Source organism: Eublepharis macularius, chromosome 17 (assembly GCF_028583425.1).
Source record: "Eublepharis macularius isolate TG4126 chromosome 17, MPM_Emac_v1.0, whole genome shotgun sequence".
NCBI lineage: Eukaryota > Metazoa > Chordata > Lepidosauria > Squamata > Eublepharidae > Eublepharis > Eublepharis macularius.
The window spans coordinates 21,606,404-21,626,801 of record NC_072806.1 but is presented as its reverse complement, the minus strand read 5'-3'; the positions used below and the strand labels follow the sequence as shown (position 1 = coordinate 21,626,801).

At 46.8% G+C, this 20,398-nt stretch overlaps 1 protein-coding gene across 1 annotated transcript; it reads left to right on the top strand.

Moving 5' to 3' along the window:
• Positions 1-1,030: 1,030 nt before the first annotated feature.
• GAS2L2 (growth arrest specific 2 like 2) lies at positions 1,031-18,903 on the top strand. Its single transcript, XM_055001035.1, has 6 exons — positions 1,031-1,978; positions 2,694-2,932; positions 6,067-6,174; positions 9,006-9,102; positions 13,159-13,465; positions 15,779-18,903. Exons 1-6 carry the CDS (start codon positions 1,621-1,623, stop codon positions 17,601-17,603), a joined length of 2,934 nt encoding a protein of 977 aa, XP_054857010.1. The 5' UTR covers positions 1,031-1,620; the 3' UTR covers positions 17,604-18,903.
• The last annotated feature ends 1,495 nt before the right edge of the window (positions 18,904-20,398 follow it).

Here is a 20,398-nt window from a genome sequence, read left to right as displayed (position 1 = left end):
AACATCGTTTGGAACAGACCAAGGAAGTTGAAGCATCCTAGGAGCAAGCTGGACTGAGTACCTACAGGAGTGCAACAGCTGCGTAACTCTGATCTGCTTATGGATGACCAGGGGTCATTTCGTAGAAAAAGAGCGGGAGGAACTCATTAGCATAACTCATTTGCATATGCCACGCCCCTTGACATCGCCAGAAATGTGTCATTGGCATAAATGATTTGCATATGCCACACCCCCTGACATCACCTATCCTGGCTGCTTTGGACCCAATCCTGGCCAATCAGGGCCTAAATTGGGCCCAAAATGGCAAAAAGGGGCTGAAAATGGCCGAAAAGGGGACCAAAATGGTTAGGATTGAACAGGAGAGTGATCCACCACCAGTCAGAGGTCTGATCCGGGCCGTTTCGGCCCCAATCCAGGATGAAACGGGCCCAAAATGTCCGAGAGTCAGGTGGGCAGGGCCTCTTTGGGGAACTGCCAGAACTGCTTTCCTGTGCATTCCCCCTCGAAATGAGCCCTGTGGATGACAGACCACAGCCCTGTAGAGAGAGGGCCACCATGAACATTTCCAGTAAGTTAAATGGCCAGTCTGCCCCAGCACTGGAACGTCCAAGGACAGAAGCACTATACACAGTTGCTGGGGACAGAAAAGGTTGCACCTTGCTTCTTGGTTTCCCAAAGGCATCTGGCCAACCACAGGACGCTAAAAGGCATGAGCCCTTGGTCTAGTCCATCAAGACTCTTACTACTGACTTATGAGCTGTAAACATTTGTATCTTCTAACCGACTGTCAAAAGGACAAGTCAGGAGTCCCTCCTTCAGCGTTTCCAGACAGCAAAAAGCATTCCGCTTCACATTCACGGGATACCCTTTCAATCATGCTAATCAGCATTGCGGAAAGGAGCGAAGGCTGCCTGTTCCAGTTGAGGGAAAGTGACATCCGATCTAGCAAGGTTAATGGGGAGTGTTTTGTAGAGAGTGCCTGTCACCAAGGAGAAGGGAACAGAACTTGGAAGAGGAAGCACAACAAACTCGCAGCGGGTCCCTGCCTGGAGATTCCCTCTTTTTTCCCTGTATTTTGCACCAAAGATTCCAAAAATTCTCCAAGGGGAAAATAGAATGAAAGGATATCTGCAGCTCGGGGTTGAAGGAAGGCAAGATCTGCTTGTTGAAGTGTTCGCAGATGAAAGAGGAGGATTTGGCTCCCTGCAGAAAACTCCTGTAGTTGAGGATCTTTGAGCAACAGGTTGGGTCAAGTTGCCGAAGGGCAAGAATAAACGATGAGGACAAGGGAGATCAGGAGATGAAGACGTTCCTGAGAAAATGCTCTGGTCTTCCTAGTGTTTTGTTGAAGGTTTGATCATACCAGCTGGAGATTCAAATTTTTCTCTGGTTGTGTGAGAGCTGATGGGGAATGGGGGGTGCTGCAGAAAAGAAAGAATCTTTACAAAAATAACCCTGGTGTGACGGCATCGGAAACAACCGGGAACTACTGAAGGGATGGGTCAACGAATTCCAAGGACTGAGTGGCGAATCCTCTAAACAGCTTGGCAGAGTTGCAACTACATCTGAATCTGGAGTGTATTAATTCCCCACCACCCCCAGGGATTCCCTCCCAGGAAGATGTCGGGGATCCAGGAAGCCAGCATGCGGAGCATCCGCCCGTACAAGTCAAGCGAGCAATACTTGTATGCTATGAAGGAGGACCTGGCTGAGTGGCTGAAAGAACTGTATGAATTGGAAATTGATGTGGGTTCCTTCTTGGAGATTCTGGAGACTGGCACCGTGCTCTGCCACCATGCCAACAACATCACCCAGGTGGCTAGAGAGTTCAGTCAGGAGTACCCAAGCTTGGCCCACAAACTCCAGCTGCCCACATGTGGAGTAACCTGTAATGAGTCGGCTCAGCCGGGGACATTCCAAGCCCGGGATAATGTCTCCAACTTCATTCAGTGGTGCCGAAAGGAAATGGATATTAAAGGTATGGAGCTAGGGATTGAAACTGAATTTTGATTTGGGCTGTAATCCATCCTGGTGGTTCACTTTCCTTTCTTCCAAAGATCAGCAAGGACTCTTCCCTCCCTCAAAATTTCGATTTCCTCCTTTGTTCTGAAAGATTAGATAATGACTTTTCCCAACTGGTGTTGTTTGAATTTGTAACCTACCCAACAAAAGTACAAAAGACCCCCCACCACCACCCAAAATAAAACTAGGCACAAACAAATCAGACTTGAGGAATATTATAGACTTGGAATGCCAGACCCCCCAGTGGGGGGCTAGCGGGGGGGCACACACCTTCCATGCATACTCCTCTGTGGCACTGCGTGCTCCCATGCACAGCAGCCCCCTGGATCGGGCACATTTTGACCCGGATTGGGGCCGCTATGGAGTGCAGGAGCGCTCCTGAGCTCCGCAGAGGCCCAAAACGGGCCCATTTCAGCCTAAATCAGGCTTGTTTCAAGCCCGTTTTGGCGCGGATCAGGCCCATTTTGTGCTCTGCAGTGGCCCCAATCCATGCCAAAACAGGCCCAATCCACACCAAAACGGGCCCATTTTGGGCCACTGCAGAGCACAAGAGTGCTCCCGCACTCCACTGCTGCCACAATCCGAGCCACAATCCGATTTCCCCTTGACTTTCCCCACCAATCCCCCGACCCTCCCTGTGAGTTCCCTTCAAACTGTCTTGTTTGTTTCAGAAGTCCTGATGTTTGAGACGGAGGATCTGGTATTGCGCAAGAACGAGAAACATTTTGTCCTGTGCCTCTTGGAAGTGGCCCGCCGGGCCTCCCGCTTTGGCATGAGCGCCCCCATCCTAATCCAAATGGAGGAGGAGATTGAGGAGGAAATTCGTGAGGATATGAATCTGCCACCTGAGGAAACGCCTCTCCCCAGGCCCCAAAGGCAGCCCTGCAACTTCAAGAACCTTGACCAGATGGTAAAGAAGGCCTGGGTGCTTGGTTATGTATGTCTTGGCAGAAGTGTGAATACCATGGCAAGCACAGAGATGCCAAACGTCACATATTATTTATTTAGCATATTTATGTCCTGCATTTAGAGGGTAGGGTGCTTTTGCAAGGAAGAGTGTGAGGATGTGCTTCTCACTGCAATCCTTCAACCTATTTTTTCACCACTTTCTCCTGAGTTCAGTGTCAAATGCACTGGAGTGGAAGGTTGCAGGAGATGACGGTAAAGCAACTCCAGACACAAAGACATGCATGCAGGCTATCATCTACCCAGCAAATATAAGATTGCCATAGTATGGGTGCAGGATGGCTTTTTCAGTTGGTGATGTGCCAAGAAATGTTCTGCTGCACTGTGAATCAAAAACACAAAAGATGAGTTTGTCCTGTATGGGGGAGGAAAGCAGGGAATAAATATTTCCCTGCTTTCCTCCCCATATAGACCCAAAGTGGCTTACAACAATTTTAAAACTTGCCATTTAAATTTTTAAAAAACATAAGAAATAACCCGCTATGTTTTGGACCAATGGCCTCAATAGTCTGGACTAGCCCAATCTCATCGAAGCCTGAATGCTAAGCAGGGTTGACCATGGATGGAATTATGGTTGCATTTGCTAGAGACCATCAAGGAAAACTAGAGTTACTGTGCGGAGGAAGGCAATGGCAAACCACCTCTGTAACTTTCTTTCCTTGAGAACCCCATGAGGTACGGTCACCCCAATTCAGTGGCACACTATTGTTATTTTATTTTTGGGGCCAATCCAATGGGCCAACTCATTCCGGGCTACAAGGGAAAGAGCCTCGGGTAAGAGCCCTTGGCTCTTGCCCTTCGGCTTCTGCCCAAGGCCTCACACCTTTGGCCATGCCTAAGCTTCATGCCTGGAAAATTTTTAAACCTGGAAATCTGAAATCCATCCGCCCCTGCTTGTAACATCCATAGTATTAGCACATTGCCATGCAACTATTGCCACTGTACCTATGTGCCAAGCAGGGCTTTTTTTAGGGGAAAAAAGTGGTAGAACTCAGTGGGTTGCCCTTGGCAAAAATGATCACATGGCTGGTGGTCCCACCCCCTGATCTCCAGACAGAGGGGAGTCTAGATTGCCCTCCACACCACTCCAGTGGCGCAGAGGTCTGGAGATCAGGGGGTGGGGCCACCAGCCATGTGACCATTTTCAAGAGGTTCCGGAACTCTGTTCCACCGCGTTCCAGCTGAAAAAAAGCCCTGGTGCCAAGTAATATATTTTGTTTGTTTTACATAATTTATATCCCGTCTTTCTACTCTCACAAACGCCACCAAAGTCGCTTACAAATCAAAACAGGCATAATAAAATGTTTTTAAAATAATTAAGCCAACCAAAACAACAACACATCATTAAAACAATATATAGTTCCCCCATAAAGTTTAGAGTTTGCTCTGTCTCTTTGGTGATAGGTTGTAAGAAGGGTTGCCTGCCAACTCCAAGTTGGGAAATTCCTGAGGAATGGTTTGGGGAGGGGAGGGACATCAGCAGGGTATAATATCATAGACTCCACCCTCCAAAGCTGCTGCTTTCCCCAGGGAAACTGATTTCTTTTGTCTAGATATCCACTGTAATTCCTACAACGTAATTCCATCTAAAGACTGGCAACCTTAGTTGTAAGTCTTAGCGGGCAGGCTCATTCTAAATTTGTTCAGTGTTGTCCATAACGTATTAAAAGATGATGATGTTCAACCAGGAGAGCAGCAGTTTTAATGAGCAAGGAAACCCTCCCTTCTCAAAGATGGTCACCTAACCTGCTCTTACCTGTCAGAGCAAGGAGCCTTCCTTAGTCCAGCCTCCGCAACAGTTCCCAGAACTGGCTGGGAGGTGCAAAGTCTAACTCCTTGTTCAGAATTCCTTAGGACACAATCTCACGTTCTGTAGCAGCCATGGGTCTTCCTGATAGTAGGGCATAGTAGAAACGTCAAGGCATTGTACTCCTTCGGCACATTTAGGATGCTGAATTGACTTGAGGCCCGTCTGGGTACCTTTGCATAGAGTTTTGGCAATCCTTTTTTCTGCAGTGGGTGGATCGCAGCCTCAGGCCAGTCATTTGAAAATGTCTTGTTAGAATGCTGTTAGTTGGAGTTGCTAGAATCCCCTCTTTTAGAATTCTTTGGAGGCCAGATTCCTTTCCAGGGTCACTAAAAAGTCAAATCTCTGCGAGGTCACATCTTGTCTGTAACGTGCGTAAACACAGGGTGCATGAACAGCCATGTGCTGCGCCATGCGTAGCCCTCTATTTCACATTCCAAGGAGACTCATTTTGAACCACTGATGGCATACAGTTGTGGGACCAGTGGGAATGAATCCAGTCAGCTTTCCTGCTGGTGAAAAGGAGAGATCGCCCCAAAAGGCGACAATGAGGGACCTGCAAGGACGAAAGCCATCTTTGACTGGGACTGTAATAAAGCGGACATGGAAAGCTGTCTGGATCTGATCCATTTTGTTTTTCTAGAATGCTTTATCCTACAGAAAAAAAAATGTGTGGGACAGGCAGGTGCAGAGTAAACACGATCAGCCGTGGATGCAAGTCCTCAATAGTGTGTTAGGAGAGATGTGGCCAGCCTGTGAAGTTCAGTTTCTCTGAACCCTCAGAGTCCTTCTCGCGGCACCAGTTTCTCTTCCCTTTGGTCAATTTTTGCCTGCATAAATACATACATCTTAAAATGTGATTCGCACGTTCATTGCATACGATTTGCAGATAAATGTATAAAGAGCACAAAAGAAACGATGGTTACAAAAAGGCTACTCAAAACTGATGACAATGTAACATACAGAATGGGGATGTGTGTGAAGATGGACATATCCATAGGTCCTCCTGATGCATAACGTCCGGAGCTCGGGCACCAACTGTTGGCATGATCAGGGGTATTACAAACACATCCCTAGTTTTTTCCGTGAAATGTCAGGGAGGGGGGCTGAATTCAGCAAGATCCGAAGGTAATGCCCGAACACTTTGCTGAAGCGACATGCCGTCTGGCGCCTCAAGAAATACTTTCTCTCTCCCATGCTTCCTGCAGCAGCCAGTTGTTGTTCTTTCCTCCCTCTCAGGCTGATCACAATTTTTCTGTTTGCCACAAAAGGTCCAGCACCTGGTTAGTCGCTGCACGTGTCCGGTCCAGTTCTCCATGATCAAAGTGTCCGAGGGGAAGTACCGCGTGGGCAACTCCAACACTCTCATTTTCGTCAGGGTGAGTCTGGCTGAGTGGTACGTTTTGTGCTAAGGTTGCCAGCTCCAGGTTGGGAAATTCCTGGAGAATTTGGGGGGTGGAGCCTGAACAAGGCAGGGTTTGGGGAGGGGAGGAACCTCACCAGGGTATAATGCCACAGAGATCTCCCTCCAAAGCAGCCATTCTCTCCAGATGAACTCATCTCTGTGGCCTGGAGATCAGTTTAGGGAGCTCTCCAGCCACCACCTGGAGGCTGACAACCGTATTTTGTGTTGATGCAGTGCTCAAGTGGAAGACAGAAAGCAGACCAGCCACTGAACTTACAAGGAAATTTCCCAGTGGGTCACTGGTGGCTGGCTAAGTTGTGACACCCCAAGGGCCGTGCAGCTTGTCTTGCTCCAGGGCTGTTTTATTTTCTCATTGGCTGCTTCCACACGTGTTGGATAATCCACTTTCAATACTCTTTAGTGAACATTTGGAACTGCTTTTCCACGTGTGAAAAAAAAATCTACTTCCAAAGGATTGCTAAAGTGCATTGAAAGTGCATTATTTAACGTGTGTGGAAATGGCCGGTGTGTCCCAGCAGAAAGATCCTGGTTAGGTTAGAAATAAAAGATCTAGAAAGCATAGAGTGCCGGGACTGTTGGCTGGGGAATCTGAGTATAGAGTTAGTTCCAAGGGTCATCGTGGCAGGATATTTGCTGATGCCCCCAGTTGGGCAGAGGCCTCATTGCTGATCAGAGATGCTTGCTTGGTCCATCACGCTGCGAAGTTTCCCAGGCCTCTGAGAGGACCTCCTACTTCCAGTGGGAATGGAACCTGGAGGAAAGCATCCCCATCAACATTAATTTCGATGTATTGTCGAAGGCTTTCATGGCCGGAGAACGATGGCTGTTGTGGGTTTTCCGGGCTGTATTGCCGTGGTCTTGGCATTGTAGTTCCTGACGTTTCGCCAACAGCTGTTGGCGAAACGTCAGGAACTACAATGCCAAGACCACGGCAATACAGCCTGGAAAACCCACAACAGCCAACATTAATTTCCCTTCCATTTTTTTCTCCCATTGCTTAAATAATCAAGGGCAGGGGTTTGGGTAGGGTTGCCAGCCTCCTGTTAGTGGCTGGAGATCTCCCGGAATTACAGCTGGTCTCCAGGCCACAGAGATCAGTTCACCTGGAGAAAATGGCTACTTTTGGGGTGGACTCTATGGAATTATGCCATGCCAAGGTCCTTTCTCTCCCCAAACCCCACTTTCTCCAGGTTTCTCCAGGTTTCACCCCCTAGATCTCCAGGAATTTCCCAACTTGGAGCTGGCCACTAGGTTTGGGGCTGAGGATGGGAGTTGGCAAGCGTAGGTCTGCATTGCACAGTCCTTCGCTTCCGACAATTTCTGGCCATAAGGTTTGCAGGAACCTCCTGGAATGTGAACGTTCATTTTATTAACATAATAACGCTCCCTCCAAATTGGATACAAGAACCTTGGCTTCCCTATACACAAGGTTTGTAATGATAGTGAGCAAACCCCGTGGTAATCTTGCCAAAAGAACCCCCTCAAAACATTACCATCCAAACATTATCGCCATGCAGTTCAGCAAGCATATTTGTGATAATTATATACAGTACACACAACCGAGACAGAATTAAACATAGTTAGAGGTTCTGTACGGCTGGCCAACCAGAAATGGTTTGACTTACCATAGCTGCTATAATAGATGCTTTCCTGAAGCTATGTTTTTTAAAAAAATTTTTTTGCTGATTTTGTCCAATTACGGTGTCTGCCATGGAGTCAATTTGATCAAGAGGCAGGACCTATTTTTGTTTTTGCTTTGTTTTGAAATATAAAATAATAATAATGAATAGGCAGGGCAGCTCACAAGCCAGGGATGAACTGGACAACCTTTATTTCGGACGACAGTGGTAAACTGCTTCAGCACATGTTCTATTTAAATATCATGTCTAATAACCATTGACAGACGTCTTCTCCAAGAATTGCCCCTAATCTTTTTAGAATGCCATCTGAAGCCAGTCGACACATGGAAGTCAAGATGTTCAGAGGTGGTAAATTGTATTTAGGAAGGTATTCCTAATATATTTATGTCAGATGCAAGTAGGGAATTGTTTTGAATTGTTCTTCCTGCGACGCTTCTAAAATTAACTATTCACAGCTAGCCAAATTCATTTGGGTTTCTGCAAGAGGGGTTATAGGAAGTTCTGTTTATTATAAAGACATTACATTCAGGAGGGTATAATTATATAGGAAATAAGGTGGTAGTAAAGTGGAATTGTTCAGTAAAATGGAATTGTTCAAGAGTGCTCTTTTCATCAAATGAATGGGACTGAACTTTAATGTCTGAAAAATTTAGATGTTTTTCCCCTTTGTATTTTTTTATAGGATGGAGCATACTGCTTTTATGTCATTGCTCCCTGATGTCACAATCCAGTTTTATTGCACCTTGTTGCAGGTTTTTAATTGCACTGGTCTTTATTGTGCTGTTTCCTAATTCTGTAATCTGCTTTGATTCTCAATGAGAAAGGCGGGCTATAAATGAATTAAGTAAATAAATAAAAATCCATTTCTTTGGGGCCGTACCTGGAAATCAGGGAGCCTCAACTCACAAGGGAGCTTTGAACCTGCTCTCCTTCAAGGGAGCGACAAAGGGACAGAACCCAGAGACTATTTCTATTTTGTAAGCCAGATCTGCACACAATCTTTCTGCATGTTTTCAGCCACTTCATTGCCTGGGTGGATGGATAACGAAGCATGAAAATCCTCCAGCGTCTGCCCATTTTGGTTTCATTCAGGCCTTGGATGGGGAAGTTACTTTTTCACTCCAGTGTGTTTTGCTTCCTCTAGATCCTGCGGAATCATGTGATGGTGCGAGTGGGTGGTGGCTGGGACACCCTGGAGCATTACCTGGATAAACATGACCCCTGCCGGTGCACCTCGCTGTGTACGTCTCTCTTTGTACCTCTTAATGTAAAGTAAGACTGCATCTGCACCTCTCCTTTGAAGCAACAGTCCCCACATTTAATCCAGTGTTCACTTCTAGAACCCAAAGTGTATAGCATAAGAAATCATTTAATTCATGAGTTAAAGGGGCTCATGGATCCAAAGTGCCCCTTTCCTAATGAAGTTGCTCATAGTGTCTCTGCATGAGTCAGTGCTGCAGCTTGGCAACCCTCCAGTCTGAGGGAGGATGATAATTTTGCTATGTCTCCTTCTTAGGAAGCAATGCCTCATACAGAGATGCCACAGGCAAGCTTCATTGCAGGCAAGTAATTCTTCTGTTTTTTTAATCAGGTAACCAATCTAATCATACTCAAAACAGAGAGACATTGGAAATAGTCACACAGACTGACCTACCTCTCAGCGTTGTTGTGAGGACAGAGGAGAGGAAAATTATGTAAACCACTTTGGGTTCCCATTGAGGAGAAAGGTGGGGTAGAAAAGAAGTAAATAAATACAATAAATCCTCAGTGGGGGCTGCCTGTTGCATCTCTGCAAGAATTACTTCTCTTGACTTCCATCTTTTTAATTCGAAGGCACATTTAATTAGAGACACTCTTGCAGAAGCACTGGGAATTTATTCCTCAGTGGAGGTGCAAGTCCTTTGCACACAGCCTCTGTGGTTGTAAGAGGGGGATGTGAGCCCATTTTAATTCAGAAAAAAGTGTCCAGTAGCTATCATGCCTCCTTTATCCTATTGTGACAGGAAGGCGTTTGATGCAGCTGTTTTGTTGAGAACAAGCAGGGTGGGATCTTGTCAATGCCTTTATAAGAAACCTCTGGGAACATTTTGTATGTCACCCTGAGTTCCATAAACTAACCCAAAAACGACCTCACAGGGTTGTTGTGAAAATAAAATAGAGGAGAGAAATAACATGCCTACCACGTTGAGCTTCTTGGGTGAAGGGAGCGCAGAAAGAGCAGTCGTGCCATGTTATGTTGCTTCTTTGCTCATGGTTTTAAGGGAGAGATCTTGCTTCCTTGTGTGCAAAGCCAACTGCTGGAATTAAGAGCTCAGCCCATAGATCCACACATCTGGCAACAGACCATATGCACACATCAGAACCTGCACACTGGCTTGTGAAAGAGATTAGTTGGTCCTTTGAAGGGTGTTGGGGAAGGAGGGGCTGGAGTTAAAAAGGTGAGTAAGTTTAAAAGAGGAAAGGTGTGCAACAGAACCTTTCCCAGAGCCTCTGACAACTGTTTAATTGGCGGCAATTAGCAAAGGATAATGTTTACCTCGAGTGGGAGCCACTCTTCCTAGCAGCAATGTGATAAGGCAAGCTACTTTCTGTAACGGACCACTAGAGGGCAGACCTGTTCTGCAGAAGAAGAGAAATAGGGCCCACAGGTAGGACTTACCTACCTGCTCCCTGCAGCCTTCAGTAGACAAGAGCAAGACTGGATGTGGAAGTGGTAGAGCTGAGCAAACTGTGTCCCATACAGGCTGCTTAGCTCAGAACTGAGCCCCGGTGGCAATGATGATGGGCAAACGTTTGCCTCTTGCCGACGTGCCAACAACTGGGTCTGAGTGTAGAGGTCCCAGAGCAGACACAGGTAGTGGCAGGGTAGAGGGTGAGGGCCAAGCTACACATGACGAATGACACTTGAACGGCAAGTGGACTGAGTGGAGGGCAAGTGAACAGGGAGAAATACACTTGCTGTTCAAGTGTCATTCGTCATGTGTAGCTTGGCCCTGAGTCTGCATCCATCGCCTGGGCTGCTGGGTGGACCCAAGCCAAGAAGGCTATCCCTATTGACATGGTCTGCATTGCTGTGGTTCTGCTAGGGTTGCCGGGCCATCTCCCAGCTGCCCTCTCCCGAAGCTTTGGAGGTGAGGCATGGGGCAGACATGATGTCATGTCCAGGCAAAAAAACTTGATGTGACATCAGCTCCATAGTTTGGGGTATATTCCAAAGCATCAGCTGACACGCAGATGTCGTGTTTGGGTTTTTGCCTGGATGTGAGGTTTACATGTGATATTTCTGCCTGCCCCTGTTCTCCTACTACTACTACTACTACTACTACTACTACTACTACTACTAGTAGTCGTCGTCGTCGTCGTCGTCGTCGTCGTCGTCGTAGTCGTAGTCGTAGTCGTAGTAACAACAGCATTCGATTTATATACTGCCCTTTAGGACAACTTAACACAGAACAGTTTACAAAGTATGTTGTTATTATCCTCACAAAAAAAATCCCTGTGAGGTGGGTGGAGCTGAGAGAGCTTCTAGAAGCTGTGACTGACCCAAGATCACCCAGCTGGCTTCAAATGGAGGAGTGGGGAATCAAACCAAATTAGAGGCCTGCGCTCTTAACCACTGCCCCAAACTGGCTCCCACCAGCTTGGACTCAAGACCTGGGCAGGGCTTGCCCCCGTGAAGCGGGCAAATGGCAAGGCTCGGTTCAACTGAGCTTGCTGCTGGTCTCCTCCGCAGTGGCCCACCAGGAAATTTCCCTGGGAGTTAAATGGGCAATCCTGTGTCTCCTACACTTCATTTGATCAGGAGGGATTGCCTTTGTCTCTGCAGGGAGCACTAATTCAGAAACAGCTGCCTACACTGTATGCTTAGCTTGCAGCTTCACAGCCTTTTGTGATTGGCTGTGGTCTCATGGCAGCCCTTTTGCAATTGACGCTGGCCTTCATGGCCACCATTTTGTGATCGCTCCACCTTCCATTGCAGCCATTTTGGAATTGGCCCCAGCCTCCATGGAGGCCACTTGATAGTGACACCAATTCTCTGTTCTCAAAGTTCCAGAAGTGCCTACAGTCTCAACAAGGGCCGTTTCCAGATGGCTTACCTGCACCCAGGACGTTGCGCCACGTTTTGGATCGTGCCGGGAAAAACGCGAAATATCGCGTTTTCTCGCGCGAGTTTTGTGCGACATCGTATAAAACTCGCGTGAGAAAACGCGATATTTCGCATTTTCCACGGCACGATCCGAAATGTGGCGCGACGTCCTGGGTGCAGGTAAGCCGTCTGGAAACGGCCAAAATTGCATTATTTTTATGGTGTGGTAACGTCCAGAGTGTCACATCTCATGGTTTGGTTGGATCGGGAGGTGCTTCTCGTACCATAATCAGTTGCCTTTTGGTCAGCCTCCTTCTCTCCCAGCTGGGGTGAGAAAAGAGACAGAGGCTGTAATAAGTTAGGGTTCAAGCATATGAAAGGCACACTGAGTAAAAGAAAATGTAATAGTTTATTGCCAAACCAACACAGTATTCTCCTAAATTCCTTGAATACTAGTTGACTCCTCATGCCTGTAGCCCCTCCCTCCCAACCAGTTTGGTTAAGTGCGGCAGGACTCTAATCTAGAGAGCCGGGTTTGACTCCTCACTCTTCCACTTGAAGCCAGCTGGGTGACCTTGGGTCAGTCACAGCTCTTCTAGAGTTCTCTCAGGGCCAAGCTACACATAACGAATGACACTTGAACGGCAAGTGTATTTCTCCCTGTTCACTTGCCCTCCACTCAATCCACTTGCCGTTCAAGTGTCATTCGTCATGTGTAGCTTGGCCCTCAGTCCCACCCACCTCACAGGGTGATTGTTGTGGTGATAATAATAGCATACTTTGTAAACTGCTCTGAGTGGGCATTAAGTTGTCCTGAAGGGTGGTATATAAATCTGTTGTTGTTGTTGTTACGTTCCTGTAAATTACAACGTTCTAAATTACAATGTTCTAAATTACAACCACAGACCCTTGGCCAGCTGGTGGGAAAGGCTGAAGAGCAACAAGAAAGGTATGACCGGGGGGGTGGGGGTATGTGCAAATGAAAATAAACCCTTGGTAGAATGACTGCCTGCCTATGGATTGAGACACCGTGCCTTGAACAGCTGCACAGGAGGCAGAAATGTCTATGGGAAAAAGTTTGTCTTGGCACGGTTAGTGAAAGCTTCGTCAGTTGGTTTTTCTGCCATTCATGCAGATCTTGGAAGCACAGAGCCAGGGGCAGCCTTCTTCTTAGCTGCCCAAAGACTGACCTCCTCATTCATTTCTGCAGCTCACAAGCAGGCCTTGAAGACAACCAGCCTTCAGAGAGCTCAAGCTGCACAGGTTCAGCATGAAATCACTGCCCGCCTCATGCCCAGGACAGACAACCCCAGCAAGACTCAACCGACTTTAATTGTTAGCAGATCCCAAAGCCCGCTGCCCCCAGTGGAGTGGAGTACTTACACAGCCCGGAGTCTTAGCACTGGCCGGAAGGCTCAGTCAGCTTCACCCCCAGACAACAGCAGCAGTATCCAGAGGACTCCAGGATTCCAGATGTCCCGGGATCACTCAGAACCCAGGAGGGTTCCTTCCGCCAGGTGACAAAAGACAACATGTGACAAGATAGACCGGACTGACTCCCAGTGCACAAACCCTTTTTAACAGCCTCGTAATTTCTGGCCAAACTTTGAGGAAGTAGAATAGAATGGGATGGTTTTGTGCATGAATTATGAACCAAGTTGTTTAAGTGTCTTGGTATGCCTACAAGGAATTTGCAACACCTCTGAAGGAAAGTTAAACAGGGTCTTTCCACACAGAGCTTTTGTGGTGGATTGGGTGCTGACCTGTAGCGGTTTCGTTTTGAGCTTTTTTGATGGCCTTGTTTTTCATTTGTTGTCCTTCCATGTTTTCCTCCTCATTTTCCCATGCTTTCTCAAACCACCTTTGATCTGATTTGAGAAAGCACAGAGAACTGAAGAAGAAACCGCACGAGGAAAACAAATGGGAAATGATGGCACAAGTTACCTCAGAAACAAGATACACTTGCAGGTTGACATTCAATCCACAGGGAAGCCTCCATGTAAAAACACCCACTGATAGAAGGCTAATTCTAAAGACCATCTTTAGGGCTGTACTGACAGCCAAGTTCAATCATTAAGTCTATTGACAAATATTGGACATGAAAAGAAAATGTAACCTCCACGGTAAACAGCACTATAACCCCAAGTTCTGGCTGGCAAATGAGAGGAAAGGCAGTGGAAAATCCTGGGAATGTACAGAGTGCTTCCCAGCCCTAATTCCTGCACTCCCAAGCTGGCGATCCTTAAAAAAAAGGCAAAGGTAGTCCCCTGTGCAAGCACCGAGTCATTACTGACCCATGGGGGGGATGTCGCATCACAACGTTTTCTTGGCAGACTTTTTATAGGGTGGTTTGCCATTGCCTTCCCCAGTCACCTACACTTTACCCCCAGGAAACTGGGTACTCATTTTACCGACCTCGGAAGGATGGAAGGCAGATCAACCTGAGCTGGCTATTTGAACCTGGCTTCCGCCAGGATCGAACTCAGGTTGTGAGTAGAGATGGGCATGAACAGCAATATGAACTAAAAAAACCCATGAACAGCCCAATCTGCTGTTCGTGAACAAGCTGTTCGTGAGGCCCCATTCTAAACGAACAGGTGGTCATTGCAAGCCTCCTTTGTTGCTGTTCGTCAAGACAGACAGTCTGGCACCTGCAATCAATTCCCTTGGCAACTTAGGCAGGAATTGTCTGAACTCTGTCTGAACTTCTGCTGTTGCCCTGGAAACCCCAATCTAAGCCCAATTTAGCTTGATAGGCAGGTCTTCCTTCCAAGTGTGGACTGGAGCTCCAAATATGTTACAAGAGGAAAAGACTAGGGGGGAGGGGGGCTCCCAGCTCTGGCTTTCAGGGAGAGACAGCTGCTGTTAGAGAGACAGAGTGAATGCATTGGAGCTTGAATTTTCATTGTGTGGTGGGATAGGGAGCTACCTCTTCTGGCTCCAGGGCTGCTGCCAGGCTCTGGGGCCAAGCTATTATTTATTATTGGTACCTTTCCTGCTGCCTGCTCAGGTAGGGTTTCTGGGAGTGGTGCAGTAGGGATCTTGATGGCCGGAGGAGAGCCTGCTGGCCCCCACGAACAATGAACAACGAACATGTTCGTGACAGGATCATGTTCGTCAGTGTTCGTTGTTCGTTGTTCGTTGTTCGTGGATGGCAATGAACAACGATCACCATGTTTGGTTTTTTTTTTCTGTTCGTGCCCATGTCAAGTCGTGAGCAGAGCTTGGGCTGCAGTACTGCAGATTACCACTCTGGACCACAGGGCGATCCTTAACCCAACCAAAAATCCACAACCTTCAAAAACCATAAGCTGCCTCCACTCAAGCTGTTCACTGGGAGGATAAAGCCACTTAAAAATTCACCATTCTTTGAGAGCAAAAGCTTCCAATGACATCCAGTCAATCCTCTTATGAAAACAGTCAGTGAGCTCCAATATTAACTGGGGTGCAAATATTGTAAGCATGACAAGAATAGTACATGTGGGTAGGCAGAATATTATAGTGAAAATCCAGGCGCGAAATGATAATAGAATATTTTTAAAGGATTTAATATAGAGGAAAATTTGCACAGCATGTGCAGGTGGAAAAAGAAAAAAACTTCTAAAATTGGCAAAGAGAGAACCAGGTAGAAAAAAATGCCCATTACTCTACTGAGGTTTGCCAGATATAAATCCAGGCAGGGAATTATATAAAGTATTGTTCTTTGTCTTCGATCCAAGAAATAGGCTGCTGTCGGTTGGTTGTGGGCTAAATGGAGCAATAATCGGAATCTGTAGAAGTTGTGTAATGTTACCCACCTTCATATTTTTTGGCACTTTTTGATCTTGCAGGGTGAGAGAACGTTCAGCCACTCCTCAGAGGCTGCTGGCCCCTGAAAAGAAACCTGCATCCAAACAGTTTGCGCAGAGCGGAAAAGAGACGTTACACGATCGATTCGCCTGCCAGCAGAACGGAAACACAAACTCATATGCTTCAAAAACTCTTCCAGAGCCACCACGAGGAAGAGAAACCAAGAGGATCCAAACGGTGGCTCTTCAGAAAGCTGAAAGGTTGCCACCGTCTGTTACAGCTCCACTGAGGGACCAATTGTGTCAGCTTCCAGGAAGTGTCCATCAGGAAGTGAAGTGTGGCTCCCCGCAGGTCCGTCCTTTCAGCCCGTCCAAGCACTCTCAGCCCCCCACTCCACAGGCTTCCAAAACCCAAGCAGAAAGCTCAGTGGGGCTGGAAGAAGAAGTGACAGGGTCAAAAAGGTGGAAGAAGGCTCCCCTAACAAAGCGACCATCCTCGCCAGTAAAACAAGCCCACCAGCTTCCCAAAGAGGACAGCAGCACTAAGACCTCATTCTACAGGCCCCCAACTCCTAGTAAGAGCTACCATTATCCTCGCTTTAGAAACGGGGATAATACCATGCCCAAAGATCTCTTACAAAGTGAACCATCCACAAAAGAGGTAGCCAGTACTGAAATGGGATGGGGCAAGCTGGTCAGCCTAGAGACTTCTGCTGGCAAATTTCCTGATAGCTCAAGGGTCAGAATCTGTAGTTCAAATTCTGGACAAAAAGTAAATCATACTCGAGCACTGTTGAGGGAGGAGGAAGCCCCAAACAGTCCTTGTCAAGACAGCAAAGGGAGTCGCAGATATCCCAGGGAGAAGGACCAAGTCTATACACCTTTGCCCATTGACTTAGCTGAAGAACAAGCCCTCTACCAGAGTCTAGAGGAGGAAATTTTGTCCAATATTAAGGAGCTGGAGGCAGATTCTGATGGCAATCACCATCCCAGAGAGAACAAGCTGAAAGATTTTGCAACAGATTCTGGTCTAAGGAAAGATACCCTTGCCGTTGGTTGTAATGGCCCAATTTTGTCTTCACACACCCTATCTAATTTGCCAAATGCCAAGAAGGCCTTGAGTTATGGCAAAGATGTGCCTCGGAGTGGAGTCTATGTGCCAGACCACAATGCAAGATGGCCCCCAATGGGATTTCATTATGATAGTGTCATCCAAGAGCTCTCCAGGACGCTGGGCAGGGACCATTTGGAGGTTGAGAGAAACTCACCTCAGTTAAGTTCATCACTGGTGAATGGAGACCAGGCCGAAAACATAGTTCATGAGGAGAAGTTTGTAGCTGTTGAATCAGAAGGCAATGAACCATCATTCAATACTCATGAAGGACATGTGGAAGTCAACAGAAATGGCAATGCCTCTGAGCCTGAGGTGATGTCTGACAAAGCCACTAATTCTCTAGTGAGTTTGCTAGAGATCTCAAACCTGCCTCAGAATAGGCCAAGAAGGTCTCTGAAGAAACCAGAACGAGTGCCGTCTATTTACAAGCTTAAGTTACGTCCCAAGATCCGACCACGCAAGGACAACAGGCCTGAGAAGAGGCCTTCAAAGATCCCCAAACCTGTGGCATACAGGCATGCCCAAAGAGCATCCAGTGCCAAAACCCAGGCCAAGACCCTCAGCAACAAATACCCTACCCAGAATGGTCTCGTCCATGTGAGGCAAAACAGTACCGGGAATGGAGGTTCTCTAGAAGAGTTCACTCTTTCCCAGCACTGCCCATCCTCTTCACAAGGCAGGGATTCTGGGAGGAAAACGGCCACAACAAAGGGAAAAATGGGGCTAACAGAGGATGAGGAGTCCTGGGTCTGACATCAGATGCTAGCTTTGACTCTTCAGTGGTGGGACCAAATCAAGGGCCAATGCTTCACTCTGTTTCAGCAGGGTGTCTCCTGACTAGCTGGAAATTTCTGAGTAATATTATGGATGTGTTCTGGGAATTACTTGAGTCTGACTTGGTGATTCCTGATTACAAGGATCCAGGGATCACACAAGAAATCAGATTTCATAAATTTTATTGAACATTTCAAAGGCCTAAGAAAACAAGTGTTTAATTAATTAGCATCAGTTTTGCTCCATTAGCAGAGACTGTCTCCATTTTAACTTATTATCTTGCGAGCTGCTTCCATGTGGGGACGATTCTCATTGACCCTCTCATTGAGGGTGCGAATGTAAGCGTATTCTCAGTGACAACAAAATGTCCACAGGAAGGATTCTCTGTATATTCCTTGGTACTCCCTCGTGCCCACCAGTTACATACCTCTGAAGGGCTTCTCATTAATAACATATCCACCAAATCAAGTTTGGAAAAAAAGCAGTGAGGCAGTAGAAAACCCAGAAGGTGGACAATCAAAACAATGTTGAGTGGAAGCTTGGAGGGAAAGACTGCCATTTGGAAGGCCAGGGAGAGATAAATACCAGTGTGAAATCAGCCTTGTTTATTGAAAAGTTCCAGCTTTTATCCTTCTGTGTTCTTCCTTTGTGTTTTGCCATTTGCTGAAGGGCCTTGGATAAATTAAATGATTCCTTTGTATCTGCTTGGAAACGGGTGAAACCTGAAAATCTCTAAATATGCACCAAAGTAATTCTCAAGCCATTTCCATGACATCCAGCAAACTTCATGAATCATCAGACGTGGAGATGAATGTGAGCTTCCCTCCTTGCTCTAAACTTCCCAACCAACCACTTCACATTCTGTGAGTGGGGTGAACTTAGAGGTTTGTGTAAATGTGTTTACAGTTGTGTTGCTTGATGCTGGCTACACAATACACTAGGGATGTGTGTGCAGGGGGAGGATATCTCCCCTTCTGTTCCTTTTGATTTCTAAAACAGGTTTGGGGTGTTTTGCTTGTAACTATGAGGACTAGAAAGGTGCACAAATGAAAGTTCAGGGGCTCTGGATTCCATGTTACTTTTCTCTAGACCGCCCAGATTCTCTGAGCCAGTGGCAGAATTCCTCAATAAAAATTAGGGGGCCATAAGGATTGGTTGGGGTTGGGGGAGGAAGATTTTCTGCCTGACCCAAATCTCCCCTTCAAGATTCTATGGGGTTTGACGAAGGCAGATTTCTTATTTCCCCTTTGTTTTTCCTCTACCTTTAAATAATTTTCTACTTTCCTCAGCTAAGGTACAAGTGACGCCTGACACAGGTTGAACACTTGTCAGCTTCCCTCAAGTTTTGATGGGAAATGTAGGCATCCTGGTCTTGCAGCTGTAATGGTGAGCCAAGCTGTAAAACCAGGATGCCTACATTTCCCACCAAAACTTGAGGTAAGCTGACAAGTGTCCAACCTGTGTAAGGTGTCACTTGTAGCTTGGCTCTCAGTATTCTGTGCCTCCTAGTAGGCAATGGCCTAATTTCAGCAGAAAGAAACATGCCAGCCCCTAGAAGCCCCTGGGCTGTGTTTTGTCACTTGATAATTTTCTGTGTTTGTCAATAAAAGACCACCTTTATATGAAATAAACAGAATTTTGCATTACAGGCATGAAAATGCAAGTTGTATGTGATATGCTTATCCCCCAGAAAGTTGAACACACACCTTTCTGAGTAGCTGATTGTTATATCTGGGGAGGTTTGAAAGAGATTTTTTTAACAAAGAGGGAACATGGTTTAGAGATGGTCAGAAGGGTCCTATGGTCTGAGGCACAGAACCAAATCACAGTTGATGGTTTTTTTTTTAAATTTTAATTTCCAGCTTTATTTTATATGGCAAGCTTTCATGGAAGAGTGGGGAATTGAACCTGGGTTGCCCAGATCCTAGTCTGTCACTCTAGCCACGACACCAAACTGGCTCTCACCGCACTGGTTATAGGATCCCTGGGTTTTTCTCAGATGCTAACCTTGGGCTTTCCTCTGCCATCAACTTGACTAGAAACTCACCTTTTGAAATGAAGGATGAAGTCAACTTCCATGAGCAAATTCTCAAGGGGCCCCCAAGAGCCCCCAGATAAAGATTCCCTTTTGCTCCCCTCGTCATTTAAAGAATATTTAAAGAAATGTAAAATTAAGAAGAAATGGGAAAGAGATGGGGTGGTTGAAATGACCCCTTGCTGTCCTCAGTGAAATTTAACTTCTTCATGGCTCCTTCTCAAACCAGAGAGAAGTTCAGGGGAGAGAAGAGGACGGACTACAGCTCAGTGGTCAAGCATCTGCTTTGCATGTGGAAGGTCCCAGGTTTAGTCCCTGTTATCTCTGGTGGAAAAGGATTAGATAGGATTAGATAGGAGATGATGTGAAAGACTTTCACCCGAGATGCTAGAGGGCTGCTGCCTGTCAGAATCCCTTGACAGATACAGACTTTGGTAGGCCAAGGGTCTGATTTTGTATAAGTAGAGATAGGCACGATCCAAAAAAAATTAACGATCCAGCTGATCGTGGATCGGCTCCGGCGATGATCCCGAATTAACGACCCGCACCGAGCATCTCCTGTTCCCGAGCCGTGGATCATGGAGGCCAAAGCGGGGCACGCTGGTATTCCCAGCTATGTGGGAAGGTGGGTGGTGGCAGCAGCCGCCGGGCTTGGCGGGCATGGGGAGGCGGGGGGTCTGGCCACTTGCCGGCTGCTCTGTGGTTGGAAGGAAGCCCTGCTGATCAAGGAAAGCTGGGC